The 19,196-nt window shown below is 34.8% G+C and overlaps 1 protein-coding gene across 2 annotated transcripts in view; it reads left to right on the top strand.

Annotated features, from left to right (window-relative positions):
- Positions 1 to 19,196, top strand: part of TRDN (triadin) — a 306,860-nt gene that overhangs the window by 239,568 nt on the left and 48,096 nt on the right. For both annotated transcript variants that reach the window (XM_054697795.1, XM_054697794.1), the window contains 2 exons: positions 2,091 to 2,141; positions 13,946 to 13,984. In XM_054697795.1, coding sequence (XP_054553770.1) covers positions 2,091 to 2,141; positions 13,946 to 13,984 — 90 coding nt within the window. The remainder of the gene's footprint in view (positions 1 to 2,090; positions 2,142 to 13,945; positions 13,985 to 19,196) is intronic.

The raw sequence follows: 19,196 nt of genomic DNA, 5'->3' as shown, positions 1-19,196 counted from the left end.
ATGCATTTAGTTAATTAAACTGTAGGTTCAGGAAGTTATCATTTATAAATCATTTGCATTTTCTAAGAGTTTTCTCCAAATTTAAAGTGATGGGTTTAATGACCTACAAGTTCCCTAAAAAGTATATTTGGGGCTTCTCTGGTGGCACAGGGGGTTGAGCGCAGCGCTGTGAGACTGTCCGCAGCCTCTGCAGTGTGGGTTCAATCCTGGCCGGCCGACGAGGGTCCTACATGGCGTAGCAGACCTCTCCTGTGTCACCCGCTGCTCCCCTCAGCAGTGTATTTCGTCAGTCTGCCTGTTCTGTTCCCCGCTCTGTCTCTGGTGAATCCTCTTACCCTCCCATGCATCTGGCCTGTACCCCAATTCTTGTATAAATAAATAAATAAATAAATCTTAAAAAAAAAATAACTATATCTGTTATTCTGTAATTTTTATTTCTCCACCAAAATCAAAGTAGTCTTCTGGGCCCTCTTAGATTTTTAGTTTTATAGCTAATCTCATGGGAACATATACACTTACCCATTTATGCTAACATGCTGCATCTTGAATTCTAACATTTCATTGCATTACAGTCTCCCACCCCATGGGGACTCTCTCTACCACCACTTCTCACTTCACAATACATTAATTCTTTTGGCCTAGCCAGGAAATGAAAAAACAGTAAATTGCTCCCATCAGCTTGAAGAAAGTTAATGAAGCTTACTGTTTATTCAATGCATGGCTCTTGATTTCATCTTCACATGCTAAAATATAGAAAAAAAAACCTATTTATATTTAGCACAATAAATGACAACACTAACATTTCTTTGCTATAAAAACCAGTTTTAAAATATTCTACAAATACATGGATATTTAAGGCCATAACTTATAAACCGAGAAAGTCTTCCTTTAAGGGACACAGCCTTTTCAATAGAACCCTTGTATGCATGCTTCAAATTACCCCAAATCACCTGGATTCAATGAATTCTAAGCAATTACTTGAGCGTTTTTTTTTTTAAATAAGTGCTACTATCTCATTCTGGGGATGGGGTAAAAAAAAGGTTAGATTTCTTTCTTTTTTTTCTTTCTCACTGCATTAAAAGTCATTTTTGTTGGGCCTCCCTGGTGGCGCAGCGGTTAAGTGCTGGGTTGCGAAGCTGCCCGCAGCCTCCCGCCGGTTTCATCCCCGGTGGCTGGCAAGGGTCCCACATGGCACACAGACCTCTCCTGCCGCCCACTGCTCCCCTCAGCAGTGTACTTCGTCACTCTGCCTGTTCTGCTCTCTGCTCTGGCTCTGGTGAATTCTCTCACTCTCCCGCGCTTCTGACTGTACCCAGTGCTTGTATAAATAAATAATAAATAAATCTTTTAAAAAAAATAAATAAAAGTAATTTTTGTTAGTAAAATGAGTACTAAGATTTAGTGTTGCAGAGAAGACAGAAAAATGGTTTATCTTTCATTTTTAAATGGCTAATAGGAAAGTATAATGTTATTCAAAGCAGTATCCGCCTGTGTCTAAGACTCATGATGAGATCAGAATCCTTTTGTATTTGAAGCTGGTAAAATAAATGAAATTTTATAAAACTTACTTTAAGAACTGAATTTTGATGAAATTGGGAGTCCATAGATAAAATTGTCTCTCAAATTTTGTCTTTGCTCAAATTTTGTTTAATGCATCTCTGATGATAGCATATTAACATGGTATATTCAGGGTTTTCAAATTGATAATTTTTTGAAAGAACATAGTCTGAAAGAAAAAAAAATTGAAGTTAATGCTAGTTCCATCAGTTTTGGGAGACTTGTAGGTGCTGAAGTCATGTTTTTTTTTAAATTACAGATATAATTATTTTTACTTATCCAAATCTCATTTTCTTAAATAAACAGAAAGATTGTAACTCATTCAATAACTTATTTTAATTAAAATGATCAGAGGTTGGCTTCTTGTATCCTATATTGTTTCTTTGTCTATGTATGATTGATACCATTTTTGAATAAAATACCGTATTTTCTCCATCCAAATTCACCTCACTTATAGCTCTCTGACTCCATTATATATGTGTTTTCAAATCTTTTTATCTTTGCCTCAAATTAATGCTAGTGTTTCTTTCCAGAGTCTATCAAGGGGAAAGAAGTAAAGGTTCCAGTTTCCTTAAAGGAAAAAGGTAATATAACAAAATGTGGAACATGTTGATCTGCTTTGCATATTCAGTTATTTGCAATAACATATTTCCTTTCCAGACTCTCAAAACTATAACATTCATATGCCCTTGTATGTTTTTTGTAACAAAGAATGGCTTATTTCCTATCATAAAATTCTAAATTGTTCTCTGAAACAACAAAGGAGAAGATCACTATGACAGAAATACCAAAAAAAACCTTTTAAAAGTCATATGCTATTCTGATTCAACCTGTTTGTGGTAAAGGAAGGACATCTACATGTCATAAATATCCCTAGGTATAACTATAGAAATCAAATATTTAAGATAAAAATAAATATTTAAAATTTCTCAATAATAGCTTGCTGTTCTGAGTTCACATACAGAAACATCCTAAAGAAATTTATAGTAAGGAGGAACTTAGAATTAAAATATATTCTCTGATAAATAAAACTGAAATAGTCAAAAAACATTTCAAAGTTGTTGCAATTAGTGGAATTTAATTTGTAATAATTAAATTGAAATGAATTGTAGTTTCTCAACATCAAAACTTTGATCTCCTAAATCAAGAAATATGTACTTGTTAATATATCTCATTACACTGGGCTTAGAGAAAGCAAAATTTGATGTCATACATCAACTTATGTCTTCTGAAACATAAGTAAACATGCTAGTTCCAAATGTAATACATTTCATTTCTCATTAATCTTCCCAATACTTCTATGGGCATGGTATTATTCATGAAAATTATCTAGTATTTCTTGTCAAAATAAATATTATAAATTTTCCATTGTACCCAAAATGGCAAACCATTAAAACCATGAAATATGCCTACTATATTGAATGTTATAAATGGAGCCTCTTTCTACATTCACGCTCAACACGAGATCTTTCTGAACTATTGACCAATGCACAGGGACTTACTGACAAAAATTCTAAATTATTGACAATTTTGTTGGTGAACTTGTAAAGGCATATGTTGGAGTTTGGAGAGATATAGGATAGCAGTAGGTGGGGAAAGCTGAAAAAAGAATCAGAGAAATGAAAAATGCATGGAGGGCTCCCATCACCCTGTGTAGCAATGTCTAAAACCCATATCTTAACTCATATATATTTTTTAATTTTGTAATTAATTTTATTTTTTTAAAGATTTACTTATTTACGCATACAAGAACTGGGGTGTAGACCATAGGGGTGTGTGTGTGTGTGTGAGAGAGAGAGGATTCACCAGAGACAGAGCAGGGAACAGAACAGGCAGATCTACTGAAATACACTGCTGAGGGGAGCAGCAGGCGAGTCAGGAGAGATCTGCTGCTCCATGTGGTTTATCTCCTTGGCTGACCGGGCATTGAACTGGTACTGCAGAGGCTGCAGACGGATAGCTTTATAGTGCTGTGCTTAACCCCTTGCGCCACCAAGGAAGCCCTATAATTAATTGTAAATTAAATAAAATTGCTATCCAATTAAACAAGAACACAAAATGATTGTTTTAACCCACTTGATTTATTTTAACTATTTAAAACAACATGGGCATTAATCCTATTAAATTATGTTTCACTTTAGAAATTTATTATACATAAAACTTTATTTTTGTTATTGCCTGTGACACTAGTTTCAGAGATAAAACCAATATATCATTATAATCATTAGCAAAGTAGTTGGAAATCTTGCCTGCTTCCCATCTAGGGAAAAAAGTTAGAGTCTATTCTCATTTTAACAGAAATGAATTTAAGATATCTTTAAGATTTTATGGTGAAAATTAATTTTACCCATTAAGAAAAAATAGAGAAAAATTTTGTACACCTCTACATTTTGGGGATAGGATTTAAAACACAAAGAAAACAAATCCCAAAAGAAAAAAAAATTAAGTGACATACTAGGAAAAAAGTATTATGGTGTACATAATGAATAAAAGACAAACAGCCAAGTTATATTTTTTAAATCTACTGATTAATGAAAATAACGCAAGGGCACCTTAAATGTCAAATTTATTTTGATAATAGGGAACTATCAAACAATATATTTAAAATCACTGAAAAATGTGGGTGATCTTTATAATTTTCAACCAGAACTGAGTAACATATTTCTAAGATATAGTGCAAGTCAATTTAATAAGAAGAAACAATAACTGGAATGTATCTAAACTACAAGCATCTTTTTCTTCAATGGGATTTTTCAAAAACCCTTTATTATTATTAGGATGTGTATATAGAAAAAAATCAGTATGAGCTTGGAAAGAAGATTATTATAATCAAAATCCAATATCATGGACTTGATAACACTTTAGAAAGTAGTGATACAATTCAAAATTACTTCACATATTGGAAGCCAGTTTCAATAAAAGTGAATGTATAGAATCCAATCTGGGGGGAAAAAATCATATGACAAAGGTTTAAATAGAAATACTGTGTAAAAAAGAAGCATACTTTTTTATTATTATTAAAGAAACCTTCAAAGTGAGTATGAATAAAGAATTTAGTGTTAGAACTTAGAAAGATGAATTTTACTGCTAACAGTGACAATAATTCACATTAGTTTTGCTATTTAGTATCTATTTCAAATCATTTTGCTCATGCTCTTGTATGATGTGCATAGTCCATGTAATATTGTACCCATTTTAAAAGTGTAACTTCACAATCATAAGGTGATGCATGAGCAAAATGATTTTTGTGTTGGTTGTTATAGTAGAAAATGTCTACAGGATGCCTTGCTGGTGGTCGTGGTGTGGTAACATACATCTGAACAGGTGTGAACATATACCTCTGAACAATATCCTGTGTTGTAAACCAATGTTATCTCAATTTAAAGACTTGACTTAATTTTGAAACAAATACATAATGAAGTGTTCCGGAGTAAGTAAATGTTCAAAGCATTTTTTTCTATGCACAAATTAACCCTTCTGCATTTTCAATTTTCTGAGATTTTTCGCAAATATTTCAATGTCTACTGCTATGTTTTGTTCACTAAGGCCAAAATGATGGTTCTTATTTAAGAATGCCATGATTGATTCCAAACACTCCTTTTTACACTTCACTTTTTTTTTTTTTGTAATAATGAAGACACTTCGAAGGAACATTGAAGCTTTCCTTACAGAAACTTTGAAGTTACAAAGAACAGCCACCAGGAAATAAGAGCTCCTATCTGAATCTATTTTGTAAATACAGCATATAACATTTGTGTTAAATCTAGATTAGTCTTCATAAGGGCTACTGTTTCAAATACGTAGCAAGATGACAACTGTGGTTAAGGTTTCCCACTTCCCATTAATCTTTCTGTAAAGATTCTGATTTTGTGTCCAGCTAAGATTTATTGCATATTTTCAATCTAAACAAAACAAAATAAATAACATGCACAATGCTGGTTTTTATCAGGTAAAGTCAGAAAGTTTTAGGTTGCCTATCCATCTCTTTCTTTCACTTCAACTGACATTTAACAACTTCATTTAACATAACATTATAAAAAAGTTGAGAATACCATTTTTTATTTTTATACTTATTTTAGATTAGGAGTTCATAATTTTCAATTTTGTATTTCAAAGGAAGATACAGTTTTCCATAATTTCTACCTTATAAAATTTGAAGGGTAATATCCTGTGATATTAAAAGATAAGTATTGTTCATTTAATTTGATGTAAAACTGTAATTTTTCTAGTAATTAAAATAGTTTAAATATTAAATTATAAACATAAGTAAATTTTTAGTGTTTGTACATCAAATTAATTTGGGATATGGGGAAGGAGGGTAGATAAGTCAGGGAAAAGGGGACAATGTTATAGTAAAGGATGGATTTAGACTTTTAGTGGTAAACTTAATGCAGCATATACACCTGCTTGTTCTCAAAGATGGACTCCTGAAACTTCTATAATGTAATGCAATGTTGTTCTCCAAAAATAAATAAATAAATTATTGACTAAAAAATGAACTAATCTCATACTTTTTCTACATAGTAAATAATTATTTTCTTGAAGAAAGTTATAATTCATATTAGACAAAATAAAATATGCAGATTACATACAATAAATAAGGTTACAGTTATAGCATTTAGAAAGCTTAATGATAAGGAAATATGTATTTATTGTTTACATTAATGAAAGTAAGATTTCTTCAACAAATAGTGGAGAGCAAAAAGTTAATAAAGACCTTTGCAGTAGATCTGTAAATAAATTTATTCTGCCACAACTTTTATTGAATCATAGATATCATTACAGAAACAAGAAAATTTTGATGAATTTTCCAAGTCAGCATCTGTGATATTTAATTTTTAATAATTTGATAAGTAAAATAACTTTGTTTTATAACATTATATACATTGCAAGAGCACAGCCTTACATCAATATTGTATATGTTACATTATACTCACCATCAAAAGTCCAGTTTCCAACTATCACCATACAATTGACAACTTTAACCCAATCTATCCTCTCCACTTCATTCTTTCCTTCTGGTAACTACTGTTTTGTTTTTATATTCCAAGAGATGTATTTTGTTTGTTCATTTGTTTTGTTTCTTTACCACATATTTGTGAAATCATAAAGTATTTTTTCTCTCTCTCTGTCTTAACTTATTTTACTTAAATAATACCCTTTCAGCCGATCATGTTATTGCAACTAGCAGGATTTCATTTTTTTAAGAATGATATTTTAAGAAACTTGAAACTCATATGAAATTAAAATTTCATTGGAACATAGACATATAGATTAAGTATTGTCTCTAGGGGTTTTTGTGCCACAATGGTAGAGCTGAGTCATTGCAACTAAAACATTTACTGTCACTTTATAAGGAAAAGTTTTTCAACACTATTCTAAGTCACAGTAAGGATTTTGGTACTTAATCTAAAGGCAATGAACATCCACAAAAACATCTTTACATGTTTGCATATAGAGAGAACAGGTTACATTTTATTGGCTACAATGGCAATGGGGAAGAGAAGTGTAGAATGAGGTGCTAGGAACCAGTAGGATACCACTAATTATTTTTAGGCAAGTGATACAGTAAAATGACTAAGTATGGTTGCAGGTGTAATGAACTAGTCATATATGAAAATGTGATGTTTAATAAATTATCTGCCTTATATAACTGTTTGGTGACACTACTGAAATTAGACACTAGAAAAAAGGCTGGAATTTGAGACCAGTAAACCATATGCTGAATGTGGGGTATTTCTAGGGCATCTAAGTAGACATGTAGAGTTGACAGTTGATAATCAAAGGGTGAAATTCAGGAGAGTTTTAGGTTGAGATACCCTTGAGTGTTATGTAGGCCAGTGTATGCAATTGTAGGTATGAGCATCGTAGATGAGGTTCTCAATGGAGTCAAGGGTGAGGAGAGTAAAGTCTATTTTTATTAGAAAGAATCAAAGATGGTCTTAAAAATGTCTACTTGCCCTCCTTAGCTGTCTTATGCACGTTTTAATATGGTTTTCTCACTGACGAATTTTTTAAATAAAAAGTCATAATGACCTTTTCATTTCTTCTTTTCACTTAATATTTTAAATATTATTTTCCATATAAAACCATATATTATTTTTACGCATTTGAACCAAATAGAAGATGATCCATTTTAAAACCTGTGACCATTTAAAAACAATTGATCATTCTCACTTCAAATTAAAGAAAATCAGTACTGATGTCCAGGGAAACAAGCAGGAGTCTACTTAAAAAATAATTCTCCTTGGGGGCCTCCAAGCCTAGTGGAGTGCTATCAAGCTACCTCTAGCCCCTGCAGCTTGAGTTTGATCCCTGGCCCGGGAGCTAACCCACATGGCACAGCAGACCTTTCCTGTCTCACCCCCTACTCCCCTCAGCCGTGTATTTTAGTAAATCTGCCTGTTCTGCTCCCTACTCTGTCTCTGATGAACCCTCTCACCCACAACCCCACACCTCTGGCCTACACCCCAGTTCTTGTAGGCATAAATAAATAAAATAAATCTTAAAATAAGGTGACTTTTTCCTTGACAAGGAAAAAGCAAGTAATATCTGCTTACTTTTTGCATAATTTCCAAACCCATTGGAATGTTTAAAGTCAGCAGGCTTGTTACCCAAAATATATCCAGCCAGCTCTCCTGCCATCTCTAAATAATATCAAAGGGCTTTGTTCTGACTATTCTTTGTGTGACCTAAAATATGTGCAGCAGCATCCAATTATTTCTTACTTATTTCAATATCTGATGTACATGCATGGAAGCTTCAAAGAAGGAAAGAATAATGAGGCAAATATAGGGAGGCATAAAAAAAGAGTAGATAAAGGTAGAATGTTGCTATTAAAACATGATACTTTGCATCTAGAATATACAAAAGATAGAGGATCATGCAAATGAAATAATGACAGAATGAGGCAGGAAAAATATATGCATTTATTCTATGCTGCAAAGAGAGGATGCCCTCTGGCGCACTTTGCGTTTTTCATGTCCACTCAGCAAACTTTCTTTGTGAGCATCAAACGCCTATGGGAATCTTGCCAAGGAAGGATTTCAGAGTCAGGACTTAGGCATAAACATTGAATCATGCATTAAGCACTTGCATACCAACTAGAACCATTTTAGATTAATACCTATAGAAACTTACGTAGTTAGTTTTTCTTATTGAACAATTGTCAACGAGAGAGAGAATTAGAATGGAGAATAAGAAGGTGTTTTGGCAAAAACATTGTGCTGAGTAGTTTGAGACTCTGGCTTCAGCTTTGAATAACTAATTTTACACTAGTTAATTCACTTCACTTAGCTATTCAGGATAGTTGTAAGTAACTGAAACAAAATAAATTTTCAACAATCTGAAGATAATCTATGGTAATATTGAATGGTAGGTGGAGTTTCCCCCCCTCCGGAAGGTTTTCATTAATGGGATCAAAACTTATATTTTGGGGGCCTCCCCTCGTGGCGCAGCGGTTGAATGCTGGATTGCAAAGCTGCCCTCCTCAGCCTCTGCAGTGCAGGTTCGATCCCCGGCCGCTGGCGAGGGTTCCACATGGCGCGCAGGCCTCTCCTGCCACGCCCGCTGCTCCCCTCAGCAGTGTACTTTGGTCCTTATGCCTGTTTTACTCCCCGCTCTGGCTCTGGTGAATTCTCTCACCCTCCCACGCTTGTGACTGTACCCAGTGCTTGTATAAATTAAATAAATAAATCTTTAAAAAAAAGTTATATTTTGGGGCCTCCCTGGTGGCTCAAGGGGATAAGACGCAACCTACGAAGCTATCCACATCTACTGCAGCATGAGTTCGATCCCCTGCCAGGAAGCTACCCACATGGCATAGCAGACCTCTCCTGACTCGTCTGCTGCTTCCCTCAGCAGTGTATTTCAGTCAATCTGCCTGTTCTGTTCCCCACTCTGTCTCTGGTGAATCCTCTCACCCCCGCAACCTCTGGCCTGTACCCCAGTTCTTGTGTTCATAAATAAATAAATCTTTTTTTAAAAAAAGCTTATATTTTGGTCTAAACCACCTAACAGGAAACTTTTTGAATTTGATTTGTTTTCTTGGCATTTTAAAAACACATTCTAAACTGGTTTCTATGTATAATTGTTTAGTTACTTTCAATATTCTGGGGATATTTTGGACTGTGATGTTTTAAAGATGAACAAAATAAGATTCCTATCCTTAAAGATCTTTTTGTACAAAATATAGCAGCTGTAGTTATAGTAGTATGCTTAGGAGTGCTTGTGGCATTGGAATTGGGGGGTAAATCAGTGTTCAATAACTAGCTTTAAAGTTACTTGGGATTATGTACTTAAAAAAATTAGTAAGCTTCAGTTTTGTTATTTGTGAAATGGGTGGAAAATAGCATTCACCTCATGGGGGTGGGGTATGAGGATTACTTAGAAAATTTGTTCACTTGTGTAATACATATTCACTGAGCCCTATCTGTACAAAGCATTGCTCTAGGTACTATCAAACAACAGAGAAAATAAAAATTCATCCCAGGACTCATGAAGATTGTATTCTACTGGGGTTAGAGAGCTAATATACTTATGAATATTTAATATTATATAAATAAAATATAGATAATGCATATAATATACTTACTGAGTATCATAGCAAATGAAAAATATCATTGATTGCAAAAGCAGAATCATTATTGTTATATTTTATTATACATACAAAGTTTCTATGTGCTGAAGAAGCAAATATTGTAACAAAGTAAAGTGGATACACAAAATCAATGGCATTTAGTTTCTACCTTGCAATGTATTTAAAAAACAAATTCTTAAAAGAATACAGATTCTTGGTGGGTTTTTTTTAAGATTTATTTATTTATGCATACAAGAGCTGGGGTACAGGCCAGAGGTGTGGGGGTGAGAACATTCACCAGAGACAAAGTGGGGGGCAAAACAGACAGATTGACCAAAGTACACTGCTGAGGGGAGCAGCGGGCAAGTCAGGAAAGGTCTACTGTGCCATGTGGGTTGCTCCCTGGGTAGCTGGGAATCAAACTCATGCTACAGAGGTTGTGGATAGCTTCATAGGTTGCATCTTAACCCCTTGTATCACCAGGGAGGCCCCAGATTTTTGGTTTTATAGATTTCTTTGTTTTCATTTTATGAAGAAATGCCAGAGACTTCTAAACAGTTGATTTCCACTGCTACTCTTTTTGAACTTAAACATATAAATCCTGAAGTTCTGATCATTTTGCTTTTGATGAAAATATAGTGTTAATGACATTGAAAAACCATTAATGAAGCTCCCCTCCCAGGTCTTTTAGCAATTCACATTTCCTAAATGAAATCAATAGCCTGGAGAAGTCAGTGCTACAAATGAAACGGCAGGTTGTCTGCCCCAGCAACTCAGCTAGGGGAGTTCTTGATTTTTAAATTCTGCAGTGCTTATGATTTCAGTGACAAATGTTTATAGAAACCAGATAGTTTTTCATTATAAATAATTATTAGTGACAAAAAGACATTCCTGCAGTAAAGATGGGGTGAAAATAAAAGTTCCCATTTCCTCTCTTGGCCTCCAAGTCCTAATCTCCAGTCTCCCGTTTTAAACACTATCCTTAGATTCCTGAGGTTTCTCAAAGAAACCATTTCACTAAATTAAAAAATCTATATAGTTGTCATTTTGAAAGTGACCATGAAGAGGCATCTTTATATGATTCAAAAATTAAATATGTAACTGTCATGTAAATGTCATCTACAAATTGAGTTTGCTGTGTTCTTAAGAAACTAATTAAAGAGATGCTCATGTCAGAAATCTCTTAATAATTCCTCACATATTGGGCCTCCCCTGGTGGTGCAGGCGGTTGAGCACAGCCCTGTGAGACTGTCTGCAGCCTCTGCAACATCAGTTCAATCGCAGCTGGCCGGCGAGGGTCCCACATGGCGAGCAGACCTCTCCTGTCTCACCTGCTGCTCCCTTCAGCAGTGTATTTCATCAGTCTGCATGTTCTGTTCCCCGCTTTGTCTTTGGTGAATCCTCTAACCCTCCAGTACATCTGGCCTGTACTCTGGTTCTTGTATAAAATAAATAAATTAATTTTAAAAATACCTCACATATCAATTCCTTCATTGCTTATTGAAGGGTAAGGTCCCAGTTCTGTAGGAGATAAAACGATGATTACCTAGAAATATCTTACAATTTAAGTTTATGAGCATAATTTCAAAACAGCTAAGCATTTTACATACATCACTTATAATTCTCATATCAATTTTACATTGTTTTTTTCATTTTAGCAGAGGTAAAATTGAGAATTAAAGTTTTAAATAATGCAAATGGGAGCTTGCTATTAAAGTCTGATTACATGATCCAAAAGTCTCCTTTTCATACTTCATAAGAACTCATTATTTGTGAGGTTACTTGTAAATGTTTGCTTACTATTAAAAGTCAATAGTCTGTCGTGCTGAGAAAGTCTGCAGCTTCATGCATGTTGAATAATGTTTGTTCATAAAAGTGCTTATACAATTCTATGTATAAAATCGTGGTTCGGGCCTCCCCTGGTGGCTCAGCAGTTGAGCGCTGGGCTGCGAAGCTGCCCTCAGCCTCTGCAGTGCCTGTTGATCCCCGGCCTCCAGCGAGGGTCCCACATGGCACGCAGACTTCTGCCGCACCCACTGCTCCCCTCAGCAGTGTATCTCGTCAGTCTGCCTGTTCTGTTCCCCGCTCTGGCTCTGGTGAATTCTCTCACCCTCCTGCGCACTGACTGTACCCAGTCCTTGTATAAATAAATAAATAAATCTTTAAAAAAAAATCGTTGATTCGCATTGTTTTGTTGTCATACCTGATAAAAATATTCTCCATAACTTTTAGTTTTTAAACATCAAGGCTGATACTGTGCCATGTCAAGATTGCAGTGACAGTGTGATTGACAGGGGAGAGAGCCATGTGTAGATGGAGAAGCAAGAGTCCTGCTAACAGTCAGTTCCACTTGATAAGCAAAGAGGCCATGATCCCCATTGTAGGGCACTGAATTTGTATCTCTCTCACTAGAAGCCAGAGATAAATCAATTTCTTCTAGATATATAGATCCACAAAAAAGGAGCATTTGGTAATTCTACATTCACCCTTTTGTTCACTCAATGCATCAAAAATACTTACTGAGCATATTCCATGTGTCAGATATTTGACCAAAGAATGATAGAGTGATAAACAAAACCTTGTCTTTGTAGCACTTAAAAGGGATATAGATAATACAACTAAAACTAAATAAAAATTAAAAATTATATAACAAAATTATATAGAATTAAAACTCATAGAAAACATTAAAATTGCATATACCCTACCATCTAAGTAAATGTGTTAACTGAAATGAGAGGGTATATGCCAGGGAGAATCAAAGTACGCTAAACCACTAATATCACTTTTTACATCATGTGCATTCATGTACTATTGGAAGTAGGGTGTGAGTTCTATGTAATTCTCTACTTATACAAAATTCTGCAGTTAAACAAATGTTTCTTTTTTTCTATTATAATTCCAGAAAATGAGACTCAAGTAAAACTGGCTGAGCACTATCCCTAACACAGTCTGTACTAAATAAATATGACAATTATAAGGTCAGCTTTTCTGCTGTTTGAAGGAAGTACTATAATGTACTAGAACCCTCCCCTTAATTAAAAAAAAAAAAAAGCCAAGAGAAAAAAGCTATTAGTCTTAGGACAAGGTGTTTAAATAGAAGAACTGGGAAAGTTAGAAATAGTGATACTGATAGTCAACTGATACTGATAGTCAACTATCACATTGGTTAGGATGGAACCATGAATTTTGCTTAATTAGCTTATTTTAAAAATGTGTTCTGTACTGATGTTAAATTAGAATGCAGAATTTTGAGACAACAGCTATTGTCCTAAGACAAAAATGATATTCTGTTAATCATTATTATACACAACTTAAGTAAATTGTATTTTACAAAATTAATAATAATAAATACAAACAAAAACAATTATACCAATTTGAAATTATTAAATTAACCACCAGGTGGAGCTCCATGAATTGAGTGTTTGTAGTCAAAAATAGAAAATTGCTTAAATTGGCCAAATTAGGAAAAATTACAACACTTTGTCTTCAGCAGGGTTTTATTAATTTTCTTACTAATACTTAGAGAACTTATGAATCACAAGACAATGGCTCTTATTGAAGACAAGATACCAAGTTACTTGATTAATATGAAATAGTTTAGCAAACTGAATTTTAAAATCAAACTCCTTTTGCTTAAATTATAATATAGTAAGAATACATGTTCCATTATGTATTAATAAAAGTATCTAATTATAATTCAAATTGAGAAAGAGGAGAATAATCTGTAAATCTGCCTATTAACCTATCAATACTGAATTTTTTTCTAAATGATTTTTTTTCCCTCCTGTTTCTCTCTGTGTCTAACTCCAGAACTTGAGACTAAAAAAGACGAAAAGACTTCCAAAGCAGGTAAGGATGTTATAAGGTTTACAAAGTTGTGAACAAGACTGGTTTTACAATCAGGGCTCGAGAAGCCAAAAATTGAAAATTTATGGTAGATCAACACCGTATGTTAAAATATATGAAATAAGCAGTAAACATAAATGTCTGTTAAAGTTGAAATAGAGTCTGTGTTTCCTGATAAGAGATTTGGATAAGCTCATCAAAGAATTGGAATGTTAGTATATGCTGCGCCTTATTCATCTACTAGACAGTTGAACACTGTTAATAACATGCTAAAGGAACAATATTGGAGGCTCCAGCAGATCATGACAAATAAGATGATATATTGAATCTTTATATCAAAAATTATAACTAATTTTTCAGTTTATCTGCAGAAAAGGAAAATCTACATACAAAATTGCTTTATAGCTCTTAGCACTTTTACTGATGTCAGTGAAAATTTATTGATTGCATAAAAGATGCTTATGTCACCTGTTTCTATAAATATAACATGGTACTTTATGCTTTATTTTACTGTTTGTATACAATGGAATGAGCAGTATTGTATATAATATGTAATAAATTTCCTACTATTAGCTTAGTATTAAATAACTATGTCTATCTTTGTGTTATATTTATTTTTAATTTCCTAAAAAGAAGAACAAATCAGCGTTAATGATATATTTTGTTATAAATATATTCAATCAGTAACTTATTTTGAGCGCAGCACTGTGAAGCTGTCCGCAGCCCCTGCAGTGTGGGTTTGATCCCGGCCAACAGCAGAAATACCCACATGGCGTGGCAGACCTCTCCTGTCTCGCCCGATGCTCTTCTCAGCAGTGTATTTCAGTCATTCTGCCTGTTCTGCACCCCATTCTGTTTCTGGTGAATCCTCTCACCCTCCTGCACATCTGGCCTGTACCCCAGTTCTTATATGTATAAATACATAAATCTTTAAACAAAAAATTTAATTTTATTTATGCATACAAGAACTAAAGTATTGGCCAGAAGTGCAGGGAGTGAGAGGATACATCAGAGACAGATTGGGTAACAGAACAGGAAGATCTACATTGAAATACACTGCTGAGGGGAGCAGCAGTGTGACAGAGTGGTCTGCTGAGCCATGTGGCTTAGCTCCCTGGCCAGGGATCAAACTCATGCTGTAGTGGCTGACGATAACTTCATAGCACTGAGATTTAATCCCTGTGCCACCAGAAGACCCTAATCAGCAACTTACTGAAACATATATTATGGTAATTTCACAACCATGTGTTCAGAATCATGCTTAGTGGTACAAAATTTACCAATGAGTGATATTGTTTCTAACTTAAGTGAATATAATCAAAGACAACAACTTGAACTACTGAAAAATGCTGCAATAATATTAGCAAAGACTGTCCTCAGAGTCCAGAACGGACTCTGTAGGATTTCAGGAATAGGAGAGCAGTCCAGGCAGAGGAAGGATTCAAAAGTATGGTGGAAGCTGTGTTATCATCACACTAGAAAGACAGGAATTTGACCCTTTGTCACTTGCTAGAATTTTGAATTTACTTAAATCACTTTATATTTCTGAACATCAGTTTTGTTTTCTGTTGAATGAAGATCATCAGACCAGCAGGGTTGTTTTAAGAAACAGAGATTGTGCCTATCATTTGGCTCAGATTTAGTAAATGAGAGCCCTATTTAGAAGTTAACCCAGAGGTAGGGATGAGCACATGTTAGCAGGCAACAGGAGAGAATCAAGGACAAGCTGAGTTTCCAGAGGCCCATGAATAACAGAAGATGGCAAGGCAGAGCCGTGTTATGTGGCCAAGTAAGAGTGATTCTGAAAATCCAGGAAAGGGGGCTTATGAGGTCAAAGTGAAAAATTTGGATTATCCTCTGTTAATAATAAGAAGTGATAGTAAATGTTTTTATTAATGTGTGGATGAAATCTTAAAGAAAGAATTTTGAGTCAGAGATTGACTTATGAGGTCAAAGTGAAAAATTTGGATTATCCTCTGTAAATAATAAGAAGTGATAGTAAAAGTTTTTATTAATATGTGGATGAAATCTTAAAGAATTTTGAGCCAGAGATTGATACTTATTATAATGTAAGTATCAGAAAATAAAAGTGAGAGAAATTGGTACAGAGGAAACAATGATGAAGCTGTTTTTGTTTTTATTTTCAAGATGTTTTATTGAGATGAGTAATATTCATTGTGGCATTATTAGGAATTAAGTTTTTAAAAACCATAAGACCAAGTAATTCATTGAAAAATACTGATATAGGGTCTTCCTGGTGGTGCAAAGGATTAGACCCAATCTATGAAGCAGTCCATAGCCTCTGCAGCACAAGTTCGATCCCCAGCCAGGGAGCTGCCCACATGGTGCAGCAGACCTCTCCTGACTCGCCCACAGCTCCCCTCAGCAGTGTATTTCAGTCAATCCGCCTGTTCTGTTCCCCTCTCTGTTTCTGGTGAATCCTCTCACCCCCCATTCCTCTGGCCTGTACCCCAGTTCTTGTAAGCACAATCTTTTTTTAAAAAGAAAAATACTGATATCTTGTTATGTAATATTTCATTTATATGAATGCATATGCTTTCAAAACAGCCAGACTTTCTGTACTATGCTGTTACTGCTTTTGTTATTGTCAAGTGCTTCAGAGGAAAAGAATATTAAGTGTATTTACCTCCAATTCCCTAGCATGAGAGGATGCAAAGGCAATTAGATGGAGAAGTTGCTAAGGGAATGCTGGGGAGTGGATGCAGGAAGACATTCAGATTGGAAACATTCACTTTGAGTCCTCAGAACAGGCTTTCTCTCCAGGCATCTAAAGGGTTAGTGCAGCAGCCAAAGGAGAAATTTTTAAGAAAAACGAACATGGACTGGAGAGAGAAGAGAGTGGGCAATGTGCTAGATTTCATGGGAAATCAGGAAAAACATTACATAATTCGCAAAGTGGGTTAGAGGTGGGACAACAGTCTTGGGGTTTCAGAGAGGTAAAGGGACACTCATATTTGACCAAAACCTGTATTTTTATGACCTTTAAGGAAGTTTTTTCAATAGAGTTAGGGACGGAGAAGCCAGTTTATGGGAATTAATAAGAGGATTTAAAAATAATAAGTGAAGGCAGTTGAAAACTGCTTTTTTCAGTTTTATGTTAAAGGGAAGCAATATTATCTTTCAGCAGTGGAATCAATGAAACATGATTTTTGTTTTTTTGGGGTTTTTTGGTGTTTGTGATAGGCTAGAGTATTCCAAGGAGAAAAGGAGCAAGAAATCCAGAGGATATTACTTTGGAGAGAACTGGCCCAGATCTGAGAAGTGTTGGAATACACACTTCAGGTGTAGGAAATTAGCTTAATTATAAAGAGGGAAAAATTTCCCCTGAGCTTTGAGGGAATAATGAAAGTATAGATTAAATTAAAGTCAAGTGTGCACACAGACACTCCTGCTCTATCTTCTTCTCGGAAGGTGATCTCAAACGTTGCCACCTCCAGGGGATGGTTTTCTTGCTTCATATTATGCTGATACCTAGACCATATCTGATAACCTCTTATTTCTCAAAAAAAAAATCACTCTTACAAAAAAATAAACTACTTAAGCAACACTGTTAAAAATAAAGAAATACAAGATGACTATGTTTTTAAATACTAGTGCAATAATATTTATTTTTGACATAGCATATCATTAGCTACTAAATTTCTTTTTTTCCCCACCCCCTATGAAAATGATGGCAAACAGGACATGCATTTCATTAGCTAATTGAAGAAGAGTTAGGTGTTATTTTCTGGAAGCAATGGACCTTAATTATAAATGATAATATAATTTTAAAGGCTTGTATAAATTAGAAGCAATAATTTATTTTTCTTATCAAGAAAATTAAAATTTATAAATGGTTCAGAGTCCACTATCTGAATTTTGAACTGCTTCATCAACATCTTTACATGGTTACTTTGCCTCACCTGCTTTGCTTGAAAGTGAACTCAATATCTCCTCCATTGCCTTTTTCTTTTGTTTCTGATATTTAGAAATAATTCCTGACTTAACAGTCAGTTGCAGTAACTTAAATTTTGAGTCACTTACAACTTCTCTTTCAGACACCAACATCCAAGTAACTAAATCTATTATCTTCTTTTTGTTCTCCAGAATCCTAGTTCTTATTCTCATCATCTCTTGTCCAAACAAATATACAAACCCATGAACTAGTCATCTTGTTTCTATCTCCTCGTCAAATATCCACCAGAAGCCTATGCTAATATTCTTTGTTGTAGGTACATTTTGAGGTTCATTGTCACTATATAATACTACCCCCTACTTATTTCTTTATGTGGTTTCCACTTGTCTTATCTACCATGGCCTCCCCCCTGCCACACACATAGACATTTAAAAAACACAACCAGTTCCATGGATTTTTGTCTATTTAGAACTTTTGAATACTTTCTTTGACTTTGGGTTGATATTGAAAGCACTTGCTTTTTCATCTACCCTTTGTTCAATAGCTCTGAACACACACCAGCTATTCTCTAAACCTTGATCTGTTTGCAAGAGCATTCCTCTAGCATGTCATGTGGTACCCATTCTTGTTGCATGGGTTTCTCTAACTTTATATCTAAGCTCCTATATTATTCCTGTTATAAGTAGCATAGTGTTTTTCACATGGGAGATTTAGAGAGGAGGATGTAAGGATCCTTCTTGTATCAATTATGTCTCAAGCAGCTTTAATTCAAAATAATCAGCATATCACTTTAGCATATTTTGGGGTAGTCTGCAGTCATCCTCAATGTAAGCTTTTAAGAATATAAAGACAAATAACTGAAACTCTCAAGAAATATGTTGTATAAAGTCAGAAATTATTAAATAAATTGTGAAATGGCAGATAGGCACAGAGAAGGTTCTCTATGGATCCGGGCAGATGGGTGAAGGCGAGTCCTGGAGCCCTACGTGGCTTTTTCAGGTTTTTAATGATCTTTTTACACCATTTGTAGTGAGGTAACCAGGTGCAGGGCAGGCAGGGTTGGTCAGGGGGCCAGGAGGCTGGCAGGCCTCTTAGCCCCCAGTGAATCTTTACTCTTTAGGCTCTCTCTGATATTCTCATGGGCTCTCTGGCACTCTCTACACACTTCTCTGCACTCCTCTGCTGCCCTGTTCTCTACTGCCTACTCCATCCTCTGTGAGACTGCCCTTATATACTCACTCTCTCAGCTCAGGTGTACCCACTTATGCAGGTGCACACCATATTCCAGGTGTCCACCAT

The sequence above is a fragment of the Talpa occidentalis genome, unplaced genomic scaffold, assembly GCF_014898055.3.
Source record: "Talpa occidentalis isolate TD23 unplaced genomic scaffold, MPIMG_talOcc4v2.1 talOcc4.2, whole genome shotgun sequence".
NCBI lineage: Eukaryota > Metazoa > Chordata > Mammalia > Eulipotyphla > Talpidae > Talpa > Talpa occidentalis.
Note: the sequence above shows the minus strand (reverse complement) of the source record. Positions and strands in the feature narration are given on the sequence as shown.